Source organism: Aythya fuligula, chromosome 2, assembly GCF_009819795.1.
Source record: "Aythya fuligula isolate bAytFul2 chromosome 2, bAytFul2.pri, whole genome shotgun sequence".
Classification (NCBI taxonomy): domain Eukaryota; kingdom Metazoa; phylum Chordata; class Aves; order Anseriformes; family Anatidae; genus Aythya; species Aythya fuligula.
The window spans coordinates 133934569-133949759 of NC_045560.1; the positions used below are offsets into that span (position 1 = coordinate 133934569).

The 15191-nt window shown below is 41.1% G+C and overlaps 1 protein-coding gene across 2 annotated transcripts in view; it reads left to right on the forward strand.

Moving 5' to 3' along the window:
* Positions 1-380: 380 nt before the first annotated feature.
* NECAB1 (N-terminal EF-hand calcium binding protein 1) overlaps positions 381-15191 on the forward strand; it is a 60633-nt gene continuing 45822 nt past the window's right edge. Inside the window, exons 1-3 of one of the 2 annotated variants that reach the window (XM_032182049.1) lie at positions 381-477; positions 4000-4024; positions 13602-13710. In XM_032182049.1, coding sequence (XP_032037940.1) covers positions 436-477; positions 4000-4024; positions 13602-13710 — 176 coding nt within the window. In that variant the 5' untranslated portion in view covers positions 381-435. The remainder of the gene's footprint in view (positions 478-3999; positions 4025-13601; positions 13711-15191) is intronic. The other variant, XM_032182050.1, reaches the window with a different exon arrangement.

The window sequence follows — 15191 nt, forward strand, 5'->3', positions numbered from 1 at the left end:
TTCCTTCCTTCCTTCCTTCCTTACTTCCTTCTTCCTTTCTCTCTTTCTTCTTTCTTCTTTCTTCTTTCTTCTTTCTTCTCTTTCTTCTCTTTCTTTCCTTCTTTCCTTCTTTCCTTCTTTCCTTCTTCCTTTCTCTCTTTCTCTCTTTCTTCTCTTTCTTCTCTTTCTTTCTTTTCTTTCCTTCTTTCTTTCTTCTCTTTCCTTCCTTCTTTCTACCCTTTCTCCCAGTGACTTGCCCCACAGCACGGAGGACGCACACGAGGACCCAGGCACCGACGGGCGGAGCTTGCGGCCCGGCCCCCCGGCAAAGCAGCCATCCCCGGGGCCGGGGGAGCGGCGGCGGGGCCGGGAGGGGGCCGGGGGTGCCGGGGCTGCCGCCCCCCTTCGCCTCCCGGCCCCGCCGCTCCGGGCGGTGGCGGCGGCTGCGGCGGGCGGATGGCGGCGGAGCTGGGCGCGGGGCTGCGCATCTTCCGCGATGTGAGTACGGGGCACCCTTGCCGTCATGACCCCCAAAGGCAGCGACTGCAGGCGTTTGACGGATGAGGGTCTCTTTTCTCTCTCTCTCTCTTTTTTTTTTTTCCTTTTGTGGGATTTGATTTCCTCATCAGGGTGGAAGGGGGTGAAACCAGGCAAGGCTGTGTGTCTTTTCCTTTTCCTTTTCCTTTTCCTTTTCCTTTTCCTTTTCCTTTTCCTTTTCCTTTTCCTTTTCCTTTCCTTTTTTTCCTTTTTTTTCCTTTTTTTCCTTTTTTTTCCCTTTTTTTTTCCCTTTTTTCTCTTTTCCTGTTTCCTTTACCTTCTTTCTCTTTTCACTTCTCTTTCCTCTTCTTTTTCTTCCTTTTTCTTTCCCTTCTTCCTCTCCCTCACCCTCACCCTCTCCCTTTCCCTTTCCCTTTCCCTTTCCCTTCCCCTTTCCCTTTCCCTTTCCGTTTTCCTTTCCCTTCCCCTTCTTTCCTTTTCCCCCTTTTCCTTCTTTTCTCTGTTGTTTTTTTTTTGTCCAACATCTATGTTGGGGAATGAGTTTCTTTCCAACAGTGTGTATGCCTCAGGAGAGCAGGTTAGCAACTTGGGGCTGGTTGGGAGAAGCACTGGGTGAAAACACTGTCATTTTTCAAAATGTATTGCTTGGATTTATACTTTTTTTTTTTTCCCCCGAGCTTTTCACTAAAGAGTTTCTCACCCTGCAGAAGTATGGAGCTTTTCCCAAAGTGTCCCGTTAGACCCTGGTGGATTTGAGGTGCCCAGGGTCAATGTGAAAAGTAGCACTGAGCCCTCAGCCCTCTAAAAAGGAGCTGAGTGAGGCAGCAGCCGCAGCACTTGTCCATCCTGCCCCTCAGGGGTGCTGTGCTGGACCATCGCTAAGGGCTCAGCATCTCACAGGGTGCAGGCACAATGGTTTTTGCCCTGTACGGAGCATTTTTTTGGTCCAACGCAAGTCGAGCATAAAAGGCAAACTCCAGCCCAACAATCTCTAAAGTATCCTCTGTCCTTCAGGAGTCTTAAAAATCTTATATGTGTGTACCTACGTCCCTTCATACCATTCACAGCCTACCAATAGCTCTGATCTACTTCAGACCAACTCTTATACCAGGGTTAGTCCAGAACTTGAGCTGGAAAGGGCATGTTCTGTGTTAAAGCTTGTCTTAAGGGCCTTCTGTCTAGATTTTTTATCTAATGCAACCACATTCACTTCTCAAGGATTTTCCCCAAATTATTTCTAACAGCATCTTACTTAAGCCATGTCTGCTCACCTACTGATTTCTCTAGCCTCTGTAAGAAATAATTTAAAATAGACTCTTTGTTGATTTACTATTTCCATTCAAGTGTATAATGAAAATGCAGCTTTTTAGTCTCATAATTATTTCTTTAAAGAGAAGCAGGAAAATTATAAGCATAGATTGCAAAGACAGAAGAGAAACACAGGGTGCCATGAAAGAGTTACAAAATCTGGAAGTGGAGCTTGTGCCCAGTTTAATTCAGTACACGGGGTTGGGAAGCTGCAGATGGGCAGAATATCTGACAAACTGAAAACTTATTTCACCCAAAGTAAAACATTTCATTCAAATTAAAATCACTTGTGTAATTTTAGCAATTTTAAAACCATTGTCAGGTTTTGATTTATGGATTTGTGCCATTCACAAAACTAGAAAAGGGATGGGGGGGCTGCATCTGCACTTCTGCTCCTAAATGCAACAGAAAAGCTTGAATACTTGAATTGAAATCCCAGCTCTGCCTGCTTGAGAGCAGGGACTGGATGCTGGAGGCCCTTCCTCCTGTGGGAGCACATTTGTATTACAGATATGCTGGGGTCTACAGCTCTCTGATGATCCCTCATTGAATTATCTCCACCTGCAGAAGCACTTAGGCCAGCAGCAAGAGATTGCTGGTAGGGCTGCACAGAAAGGGCAAATGCTGAGGTCCTGGTCCCACTGGGAGTTAAGCAGAGACCTAATGGGAACAAGTCCTGATTGTAATGCAACCTCCTTCCTGCTTTTGCGTCAAAATTCCTACCAAGTGTCCAAACAATTTTAACATTTCCATAGGATGGCAGTGCTATTTTTTCACCAAAAATGTACTTATCCAGATTTTTTTGCCACCTTTGACCCATAGTTGTAGGGCACCTCTAGTCAATTGAAGCTCCCAACCCTACACATCCATAAGATGGAGCAGCCAGTGCTCTTGCTCACATAGGTGGCTAGCCCAAGGTGTGAGATGCATCACCTGGTTTGGCTGTAATGCACAGTTTGGCTCTGCCTAGGCCATTGCTTCTTGTGGCACACCCACTTTTAATCCATTAAGAATGCTTGGTTCCATGTTGGGCATATTTGTTACCTCTCAGAAGCACATCTTTCCCTTTCCTATCAGAGATGCTTGCACATACGCAAAACATGCCAAACCTTCAAACTTTTCAGTGCTGTAGCTCTCTTTGCCATCCTTGCTCACATACATTCTCTCCTCTGGAGCAGTCCTGGCTGGTGGGCACACCACCAAGCACTCTGACTTTTCCTTTGGGTGACAGGAAAGGAAAGAAGGTTGCTTGCCCATAGTAGGGGAGAATGACTAACAACTCACCCCCTTCAAAATCCAGCCAAACCATGAATCTAAGATGGAGTTTTATGCATTAAAGACTCTAGAAAGATTTTATTGTATTCTAATAAAAATGCTTTGAATGGTCTTTCTTTTGCTCTGCATTTAGTTTTTTGGCCAAATGGTTTTAGTTAGCATTAGGAGGAAATTTCCAGCCTACAGTAAATTTTAAAAACTTTCAACAGTCCAATCCTCATACTGAGAACTGATTTATCTGAAAATACAGGGTGGGTAGGTGTCATCTTGCTAACTTATGTCACACTGCACATGTCATAAACTGGGCCTAGTGAAAAATTCAGCACAGGGGCCATAAATGAAATTATGGAAGTGGGTCACAGTTTTGCTATTTCCTCCTTCTTTCCCTCTCCCCTTTCTTCTAAATCTTTTTTTCTACTATCAGAGCAACCCGAGATTTGCTCCCACACAGCTGACATCGCTGCCTCCCACCCCCAGTCTGATCCCTTCGTGCCACCCAGCTCCTCTCCTGCCTTCTCCCCTTGCCTCCTCCACCCACCCAGGCCCTGTGTCTTTCTCACCATCTCGGATGCACAGAGCATCCTCACAGTTATCGCCCTCACTATGCTTCCTTACACTGCTTCTCTCAGCCCCAAGTCCAGAATCACCATGGCCATATGGTATCATGTTTTGTGCCTGGACATCACCCTCACAAGCTATATACAAAATAGAAAATAAAGCTGTTTCTTATAGTTTTGTTTTTCTCTACACACAGCACAGGAGGAGTTAAAGAAAATGATACTGTGAGAGAAGGATGGAGGCATGCTAAGGGCTTTTCAGTTTTATGCAGCCTCATGAAACATGGTGCAGCACTCAAACCGTTAATGCCCATTAAACACAGCATTGTGTGCTACTAACCCATGCTAAAAAAGTGATTCCTTTCTCTCTCTTTTTATTTAGATACTGAGAAGAGCAGACAAGAATGGTAAGACTACTCACTTGTCTTCTCCCCTTCCTTTGGAAAAAATACCCATCATTGATACAGCCTTTGAAATCATGCTTTAAAACATCCTCACCAGAAAAACAGCCATCTCTCATGTCATTTGATGCTTTCTGTAGGTTCAGTGCCATGTATATTGTCGTGCACTGATCCTCCTGGTGTGTTCCTTAAGGACAGATCTCTTGCTTTCACAATTCGGCATGTGTGTTTGATTTGCACTTTGGCTGCATGTGGGTGTTTTCTTAGCGATATTATGTTCCTAAGAAGTTTTGAAATATTTGGTAGTAGCTCCATCTTACTACTTTTTAAAAACACCAGAGGCTGTATCTGGTAGTCACATTTGTGTTTCCTACATTTTGCATTTATATATTTGTTCTGCACGTCAGCAGGCAGAGTAAAGCCTTGAATTCAACTTGTATATTTACAAGACAGAGCTTTCTTACTATGATGTTAATTTTAAGTTTTACCCTAGTGCTACAGACTGATTTCCTTTCCACATGTATTGCTCCCCTATTCACATGCAGAGAGTTGGATCATACAAGTCTTCGCATGCACAAATTCTCCCATGATGGCTGTAGTAGGGGAAGGGCTTTGCTGTAAGGGCCACACAGGGAACCACTGGAATTCTGGCTGGTAAGCATAGTCATGGGCTTGAACCCGACTTTAACTCCTTATCCCATCTCAGAATTACCACCCAATGTTGGACAAATTACATTGTCATTTTGTGCCACGTCCATACCAGAGAAATGACACCACTGCCACAGAGAGTGTGAGATGGAGTGCTACGAACTTTGCTACTACCACAGAAGACCTTACCCTATCACACAGATAACCAGAGACAGATCTTACAGGATAGGAAGGAAATATAAGCTCCCTGATATCCCTGCAATACCAAAGCACAAGAAGAAGGTAGATGTGACTTCTTGCAAAAGCACGTGCCAGACTTTGGTCTTCTCCTGAAGCACTGAACCCACAGTGCAGACAGGTTTAACCAAGGTGAGTAACTCCCAGTCAGTCCTCAGAAATCAGGTATTGGGCAGTTTTGATAAAGTTCACCCCATTATTTGAAGGCACAATGAATGCCATTGAGAACATAGAGAGGCTAGCTTTCCAGGAGGCCGCACAGGGCAGTAAGGGGCTACCAAGCAGCTTGGTGGTATAGCCAAGCCTGTCAAACAAGAGGGCAGTCCCACCCCACAGCCCACCTCTGACGGAGTGTTCCTGCCCCAGCTTGTGTGCAGTACCCACCATTTCCCAATAAACCATAGCAGGCCCATCCTGAGAGCTCAGTGCTCTGTCCCAGCCCTGGTGGATCCACAGCACTTCAGTGGTGAGGACTTCCAGCCCTATTTCAGTTTACCCCTGTTTATTACTTATACTTTACTACAAAGATAGGGGAAACAGTTCGCACAATCAGTGACAAATTTGCTTGCTCCAGATGCCACATCAACCCTAGAGACTTGAGTCACTGGAGTTCACAGCTACATACGGATGCTGTACAACATCTTATTGGGGGAAATGTGGCTGAGATCAGCCGCTTTAGTTCAATTAATTCGAGTCCATAAACTTGAAATGGTTTCAGCTCTTATGTGCTTAATTGTGTTTGCTCAACCATCAGTTGCCTGTGGGACTTCCACTTTGCTAATCTAGCACTGCACAAGCTCCTGCCACATTATTAGGGAGCAGATTGGCTTTAAGGCTGGGATGCTAAGTAGCTTCTCAGAAAGGTTATTGGAAATTTGAACACATATCTAACATGTTTGTGCTGCTGTCAACACAGATAATTAGCTCTTGTTAATTAATGGATTATTTACAATTTCAGTGTTACCTTTCTGTGCTATGGAAAAACAAGTATTGGCTTACAGTAACAAATACTAAGTTCCTGTCCCTGACATGATCTGTTAAGTTCTCCCATACAATTTTAATAGGACTCTCAGAGCTGCCATATTCATTCATCTGTGAGATTATAATTCCCCCAAAGCAGCCAATCTTCAAAAACCTTACTAGGTATTTGTTTGACAACAAGAAAAAAATGCGTTCAGAAAGTTGGATCGAACTGAAAGATGGGAGCATTATGAGTGTTCTTACCATGAATGCGTGGACTGTGAGATTTCAGGTTTGCCTTCCACAGCAAGGAAGAAAATAAAATGAGAGCTCCAGAGCCAAGGAGTCCTACTGATTTGCTGTTACTCAAAATATCACAATGATTTATGACAACTGGGTTTAAACAAGTAACTTAAATAGTCATTTCCCCATTTAAAAGAAGCCATTTAAAAGAAGCCATACAAAATCTATTTATTTCGTCGTGGTGGCTTCTTTCTCTGCCAGCCCAGGTATGTGTATCATTCTGTTACCAGTCCATTTCTGGAAATATCCACAGCTTTCTCAAGACGATCAGCTTCATAAACTCTATTTGTAGTTCATGGTTGAGCAGCTCCACTTGGTATGGATCAGATCAACACTTTTCCAGCAGCTGAAAAGTTCACTTGAGTTTCTTAGAGGGAGATCATGGCACACAGAAGGAATATCACATTTCTAAGAAATATATGGTTTGAGATATTAACAAAAGCCACAGAAAACCCTGAGGAAAAAAGCAATTTTGTAAAGGTAAGATGTTGCACATCAACATTTTTATAAAAGGAGAAGTTTCGGTTTTGTGTGTCAAAATGAAGTTTTGGTCTGGTTTGCTTTACAAAACTCTGTGTGTCCAAAGGAAACAATGTGGATTCGAACAGAATTAATTTGGAAGAAAATCAGCTGAACGAAAGATCTTAATTTAATTACTTTTTCTATTTAAAGCAAAATTAAACTCACTGAATTCCTTTCAAAAAGTAAAATCCTGTCCCCACCTAGCAGGGGTGAAGTACAGAAATATGCAAAACTGGAATTGCTAAATTCAGTCTTTCCTAACCAAACCCTCATCTCACAGTCAGCAATGGTTGCCACATGTGTGTGACATTCTGATATGCTAAAAGGGACCTGAGGCACCCCATGAGCTTTGCAGTGATTTGCCAATGAATGAGACAATGTCAGTTGTTGGTAAAGGTCACTATGGGGCCCATTCTGCCCTCGTAGCTTTGATGTGCACCCTGTTAGCATGGCCTCATACAATAATTCCTTCCTGTTAGCAAAGGAAGGGAAATTTAGGTACAGACTCTTGCAAAAATCCTATTGTGAACAGTCTGGATGTCAAAATGCCCATGTCTCCCTTTGCCTGTGTCATGGGGGGTCATTTCTGTTCCCATCCTCCTGTGGGAGAAGGAGGTTGCTCTTGCCTTTTGGCAGTGTTTCTACTTTTATCATCTCCAGCTTGTTCCTTATGGCAGCCTGGCTGCCTCAGATCTAAACTCCTATGGAGGTGGGAAAAAAATGACCACAAGCCCACCAGCATATTGTGCTCTACAAGTTATGAGTTGATATTTATGGTCTCCTTCCAAGTGTATAGCTCCCACCCCTAATCCCTTGGATCAGCCCCAAGCAGGAGTGAACTCAAAGGGGCAGCTCTAATACAACGGGCTCAGAGAAGATGGTTTGTATGCAGTCACTGTCATTGATCTGCAAATACAGCTCAACTGTTATGAACAAACACCGAGACACTGAGTATAAGCAGTATCTCAAATATCCTTAAAGCTCCTAAGAGGAAAATATTTGAAAACACCAAAGTTAATAATTTCTATAGAAGCGGAGACTTAAAAAAAAAAAAAAAAAAAAAAAAAAGCCTTAACTGGAAGGAGCACAGCAAACATTATGCTGCAGGCAGTCAAGAATAACTGCAACCAACTGATGAGGGAAAATTTAAAAAATGACTAGACAGAGCAAGACTAAGTCTCCAGAGAAGGCTGAACCTAAATATCAAACACCCAGTACAGAACAACAAAATGTTATAATACCAAAATCAAAGCATTTGTGTTTGGTTTATTTTTTTCCTCTGGCATTTCAAATAAGCACTCACTCAAAGCTTTTTTTCCCCTCTAAAATATATAAATTTTAATTATTTAATCGAAATAGAACCTGTAAAATATAAACTACAGCCAGATGAAGCTTGTCTTTTTCTGTTATATGTCTTCATTCAGCACCCAGTAATGTCCATGGTACATAGCAGGGATGTAGCATTTCTTTTTACATGTAGAATTCAAATTGTAAAAAATAATATCAACAATTATATCAACAGCACCTTCTCTTCTGCCTTTAACATAAGAAATAGATGAAAAGTCCTCCAGTGCCCACTGCAAAAAACCTTGAGCAAAACTGTTGTGGATTGCAATGGCCTGGGGATTTCAGTACAGCTCTGAAACCATGCCTGAAACGATAGCCTGACAAGAGACTGGGAGTCATCAGTAAAGGATTCTGTAGAATAAGGTAACAGAGTGCAGTGGTGACATCCTATGGCTTCTGCTATCTTCAGCGACCAACAGGGCTGATTCACGGAGTGTACATGTGAGTCACCTGCCAAGATTTCCACAGAATAACCAAAAAGCCACAGCGCTGCACCTGCTCTGTGATCAAGAGGAAATCTCACAATTCTCAGTCTAGACTCAATTTGGCAAAGGTCAAAGTAGATGTTTTCATATTCATTATTCACTGACAGTGTCGTTGCAGAACAAACACTGGCTCTGCAGATGAGTCCTCTGGCAGCTCTGCCAGCTGGTGACTGCAGGTGGGCTCTGGCACAGCTCCCTGCCTGTCTGGCTGCCTCCTGACAGCAGTCCTCAGGTACTGATTTAGCAGGTCTAGTTTGTAACCCAGAGCGCTAACTTAAGCCATCCCTGAGGACAGAGTGAATATGCTGGGGAAGCACCCCAGGGAGGTGATCCCTTGAATCACTCTAATGTGGACCATCAGAGTCAGTCTGGAGGCTTTATGAAGATTTCCACTTAGATAAATAAATTTTATTTTTAAGGAAAATTTTAGAATTACACCAAGACAATGTATACCATGTCCCTGACTTCAGTATTTTTCAGTAGTCCAGCATCTCCTAATCTGAAGCCCCAATGTCCTGGCATCTTATGAGATTTCCAGCTTGCCCACAGACTGCCCCAGCAGCTCTGCTCAGTGTTAGCTGCAGCAGTGCATGGGTTCTCCCCTCTGTATGCATGGGCTGACCAGATATCACAGCGTGACAGGGTGACCCACGTCCAGTGGGCTCTTCCTTGAGAAAAACACCTACATGCAGGAATCCCTTGGTGAAACTTTAAGTGACGTGATACCCAGAATGGCCAGGTCTTATTATCACAGTGGCCCTGTATGAGCTGTATGTCTAACGGATCATTTCAAAGAAAATATATCCTGAACTGGAGTCAGAACACAGAAATTCTCCAAATAGCTTCATTGCAGATTTGAGCTCCCAAATTGTTCTATTGGTACTGATAAAATGGGTATTGTAAGGCAAAGCCTTCATAGCACAGACTCCTTTCAACAGAAAGATGAGTTTTAAGGGAATAAATATAAGAACACAATTGAATCCTGAAGGAAGCCTCCTCCGAAATACCATGTAAATATAAAACTTCCAAGTGCTACATGGAGAGATAACATTTTATTGTTTATATTTCTGTCTGCCAGTTGTGAGCCTTTGAGCTCCAAGGAAGTCAGGGAACTGTGCTTGTTTTTGAAGAAATTATGCTTTTGAAAACCATCAAAGACACGCAAGAGCAAGCAAGGCTTGCAAAACAGCTTCTTGGAGATAATGTTGCCAGCGCAAACATTGCTGAAGGCTGATTTGTCCAAGGGATGTTTAGCTTCAGGAAAGTTTCTCTTTCACAAATCATCCATCCCCTTTCATTTTGCCAGGGACAAAGATTGAAGCATCTGTAAGAGACGTTCCAGCTCAGCTGCTCTGAAGCGCTTAAACCGGACAGGATTTATCTGGGACTTTGCTTTGAGCAGCAAAGCGTGCGCATGGGGAGAGAGTGCTGAGGGGATGTAATGCAGCCTTTAAAATAAAAGTCATGTTGGAAACTAGAAAAGCACCTCATCTAGGAAAGCATGTCTTCAATTAAACAGTACAAGGAACACTTGCTAGCAGATTGGGTCTGAGCTTCATCTGAGCAGCAAAGAGATGCTGGGGTGGCCTGGACCGCCAGCAGCTCAGACCCTACTTACTGTAGCTATACAGTTATACAAAATTAGAGAAATAACCTGAAAAATCAGTTCTTATTTTTTTTTTCTTTTCGGTAAACACAACTGCATGAAGTCTGTAAGTAAGCAAATAGGTTCAAAGCTCCTTAGTTTTTGCCAGCAATAACCTTAGTGATGTGTCAGAGATAGGCCTTTCGAAGTCCTATTGAGAATAAATAGCAACAAAGCAAAAGGGAATCTCTGTTTTTGGATGATAAAATACGGAGAAGATAGCTGACGTGCCCAATCTGGCTATTGGCAGATCAATGATTTTGTGGATTTATGTAAAGCCAATGATCCTGAAGAAAAGAGATAAATAGACAGATGTTTCAGGTTTTTATTTATTTTATTTTTTGTCATACCCAGTCTGTTCTATGAGTAAACTCATATGTTTACCTCAGAAAAGTTGCCAACAATCACCGGTTTCTTGGGTGTGTGCAAAACACCTTGCCCAGCAGAGGCTAAAGGTACAGAGGCAGTTTGATTAAGCAATTGATTATGTCTGTAATAAGCCAAGGGAAGCATAGCTGTGAAAATAAGCTTGTTTCAGTACACTCAGTATTTAATATTCGTTCTCTGTAGCCAGTGCCAAATGGCAGATGTATTTAGATTGCCAATTAGGTAATCATAGCAGTTCTGTCAAAGAAAATTGCCTACCTTCAGCACAGTATTGTGCCATCTTGGTTTATAGCTCTTCTAGATCTTGCCATTATATTTTGATCATAATGATGATTATCTCCAGCTACAATCTGTCTTTTCATATGAAACATTTCAAAATGTTTTTGTTGAAGCAGACATTCGATTAGTCCAATTTGAATCCTCTTGAATATTACGTACTTGAAGCCATATATTCAGATCAAAGAAATTATGAAATAAGAACAAGTAAAAAAGTGAAGAAACTCCTCATCTCTGCTCTTCAAATGTTCATGCTGCCATGCATCATGTAGTTACAGGGTTCAGATGCCGCCTTTATAATGGAATCTTCACTGCTATAAAATTAAGCTGCAATATTGTGAACTCGTTTGGTGCTTACGGCATCTTAGCCTTATCCTCTACAGTTGTTTTGTGGCCTATGAGTGATTCATTAAGTTACTGAATGAAGAAAAAGAGCCAAGTGAACTTAAATTTAGTGCTACCCAAACAGACTTACAAACTATTAGTCTCTGAAATTATTGTCTGTGCTTCATGCAAAGGCTCAATAAATTTAGATAAGTTAATATTTAACTTTTAAGTTACTGCTTAACCATTCCAACTTCTAAGTATAGCAAAAGGTGGATCTTCTTTCTGTGGCTTTTGTTTATTCATTATCAATCTTACATTTAAACCTCAGTCAGATACACTAGTCAACAAGGATCAAATTGCCATAACTCTTTACATGGGGTCATGGATTTGTCTCAGCCTGACCTAGGGACTTCTTCCAAAGTCTCCCCTGACCAGAGAAGAAAAGAGGACACTGCCTCTTCAGGGCAGAAGCAAATTGCTGCTGCTGCTGAGGGATCCCTGATGAAATCTCATGGGCCTCAGAGGGATCAGCTTTTAATTTATAACTTTTCTTTTACTTTTTTTTTTTTTGTTTGTTTGTTTTTAAATATCCTCTCCCTTCTGACAAGCATTGGTTGGTTTCTGACATTATCTTCTATACAATGTTATTCAAAGACCCATCTAGACTCTAGTTCATTTCAGCAACCAGAATTATCATACATTTTTTCCTTTAAATGGTTCCTTAGCCTTAGCCTGGAATTATATATTCAAAAACAAAATAAAAAAAAAATAGTTGTGTTGCCTGCCGTTTTTTGTTTAAATACTCACTTTGATACGATCAGAGACATGAGTTGATAGAGTCTAATGTTCCCTGCATCCCAGAGCAAACAATAGCCTGAGTCTGCTTCTTCTGTCACTGCAGCTATGGCCAGCCTATGGGTGGGATGGGCTGTCCAAATTGTGGTACATTTTATCCATTTCTCGTGTCATTAATCAAACAACAACAACAAAATGAATAAACAAAACTAACCAAACAAACAAACCATGAAAAATCTGTGTTTATTAAAGGGTATCTTCAGTAGAGTATCTTCTCTGGAATTTCAGACATGCCTAAGGGAAGTGAAGTACATATATGATCCTTACTTCAATGAAACACTGCAGTATTCATTAGATTAATTTAGAAAGTGTATTAGTATAATAGATAGCATAGTAGAAAATATAATAGATACTTTAGAAAGTATTCACGGTTGTGCACAGACTGGTCTGACAAAAGCAGGGTAGAACCTCAACATAAAGTGGTAACAGCCTGGAAATACCAGATAATTAATCTTGTCTTAACACATCTCAGCTCAAGGATTTTGTCTCATGTAGTCGAGGGCTTGCTATAATTAAAGCTAAATTAAGACAAAGATGAAACAGACTCTGCTAAATAATGTAGTAGAGATTGTAATAAGGACTCTTTCCTCTTGATTCAGTGTACATCTGCTTACTGTTCTTCTAAATGTTATCATATGGTACTTCCCCTCCCTCTGAATTCCATTAGTCCTGTAGGCACTTCCAAACAACATGAACATGTCATTGATGATGATCAGGATCCATGTGGAGATTGTTTTTGTCCCAAACAAACATTATCACCAGACAATAAAAAGTCAACTTCTTCATAGTTGGGTTTCACTATATATTACATGGTCAATTTGAATTCTGTGTGAAAATCCATCTGCAGATCTTGACTAACTTCTGATATATGTCCAAAATAGTTTTCTCATTCCTGAAGTTTTATGTAATCACCAGACAAGTTACATGCTGGCAAATAAAATGTATTTTCTGTGCTGACCAAGGAAATTAATTGAAATTATTTGTAGTGGAAGAGGACACAAAGCTGGCTTCTTATTCCATTCCTATTCCAGTCAAGCTTTTTAAATTTGTTTTGTTAATTTCACTCCAAGCATGGAGCTTTTTGAAAAAACATATTTTATGAAGAAAGAGAGAATCAAAATGCTGCAAACCAGCACTGTGTATTTATTAACATTCTTATACAGACAGAAGAGCCAGGGTTACATGTAGGTCCATGCTGCTATTGAATTGTGCATTTGAGTTGCAGTCTCCCATGCAGGAGGCAGTGAGCAGAAAGAAATAAAATAAAAATAAAATAAAAAACAATAAAAAAAATAAAAAGGAAAGGGAAATAAATAGATAGCTCTATTTATTTCAGTGACAGCTTCATTGATATACTATGTTCCTTCAAGAAATCTGGTTTTGCAGTTTCCTGGGGTTTCTCTCTCTCTAGAAGCCGTTTATCTTCCATGCAGAGGTGGACAGAGACATGGACAGGGAACAAGCAGGACAGCATTGGAACATTGTTTTTTTTAATAGCTCCCTCTTCTATTGCTTGAAGTAAAAAAGCAAAACCACAAATGAAACAATGGCACATTCCATTTCTTCTTTTTTTTTTCTTTTTCTTTTCCAGATGATGGAAAACTGTCCTTTGATGAATTCAAAGCTTACTTTGCTGATGGAATTCTGAGTGGAGAAGAACTGCATGAACTTTTTCACACAATCGATACACACAATACTGAGTAAGTGTCCACTTCTTACAATCAAAGTGCTACTGTCTGCACCTGAGAATGGAAAAAAGACATCAGGTTGATTTTAGAAAACAAGCCTAAGAAGAAAGCTGCTTCTGGGAAGCTAGACTGTGTCATACTGCTCTAAACCTTACAACTTCACTATTTCTAAACATTTCAGAAATACACGTATGTTCCAATAAATATGATTTGTGCACTAAGAACATGGGGTGGAAACTTGATTCCTTCACTGTTCTCCTATCATGTCAGTAAGGAAGTGGGTCTGTGGCTTCCTACAGGCTTAAATATGAGTTTCTCAGCTCTTGACCCACCTTCACAGAAATAAGTACTTGGACAACGATTGCTTTGGTTATTTTTTTCCTTTCTCAACATTTGGTCCAAGTACTCATTTCTGTGAACCACGGTCAAGAATTGAGAAACTCATGCAAAGATACCAAGTGATACATGGGATACCAAGTGTTGGTGTCAACACTTAGGAGATTTGGATGTCCCCATTACAGTTGGGCTAAACAAGGCAACAAGCTAAGGGTACAAAGAACCTTGCTCATTACTTTCAGTAGATTCAAATTGTGCCATTGTATTATCTCTTGTGCTATTTTTTTCTTATGTACAGTGATTGAAGAAGAGAATTAATTTCCTTTTATCCCCTTTCTGGCCATCAACAGTTATTCACAGCAGGTCTCACAGCTCTTCTTAATTAGGAGGGTGTTATTAAGCTAGTGGTTTTTAAACTGGACTGTTTTTGTGGTAAAGAAGGTTGTTTATTTCTTTCTCTTGGAGGTTATGGAGACATTAGTTAGCAATCACAGCATGGGTTGTGTTTCTCTTTACAAGCAGTGATTACATAGTAAGTCAGTATTGCTTTTCCCATCTGTGTACAGTGGAGTAACGTGTATGAAGATGCTATCACAGCCCAACCTTCTATGTTTGCTATAAGAAAACCCAGGACAGTGTAATAGGACCTTATCTCATCCAGTATCAAACTCTGCTGTGTCCCTGGGGTTTATCTTACTTTCCACAGGCAAACAAAACCAACAGGCTGGTATTTTGTAATTCATGTACTTCATAAAAATCCAGACACTAACACAGAGTGAGGTTTTACTACCTTTCTTCCTCACACTCATTAACTCAGCAATCACTTTAATATTTAGGACTTGCACATTAATCCAGGTAGTTCCAGACAGGCCTTTCCCCTTGGCTAGATCCTGACAGCACTCTCCTGTGACTTTTTCTCCCCTGGATATCTGTATTACATCACTGCAACCTTCCTTTTTCCCCTTGTCCTCAGTTTCTGCTGCTCTTCCCCTGCAAACATCCAGTTCCCATGGCTGTTATGAATCATTAGCCCTAAATATCAGCTTGGGCCCATTGCCCTGGAGACCTATAAATGACCAGATGTGATGCTGGCCATTGACTTTCCAATTGCCCTTGCAGCATAATGCCTGAAGTTTTGTGGGAAACATTTCAAAGTT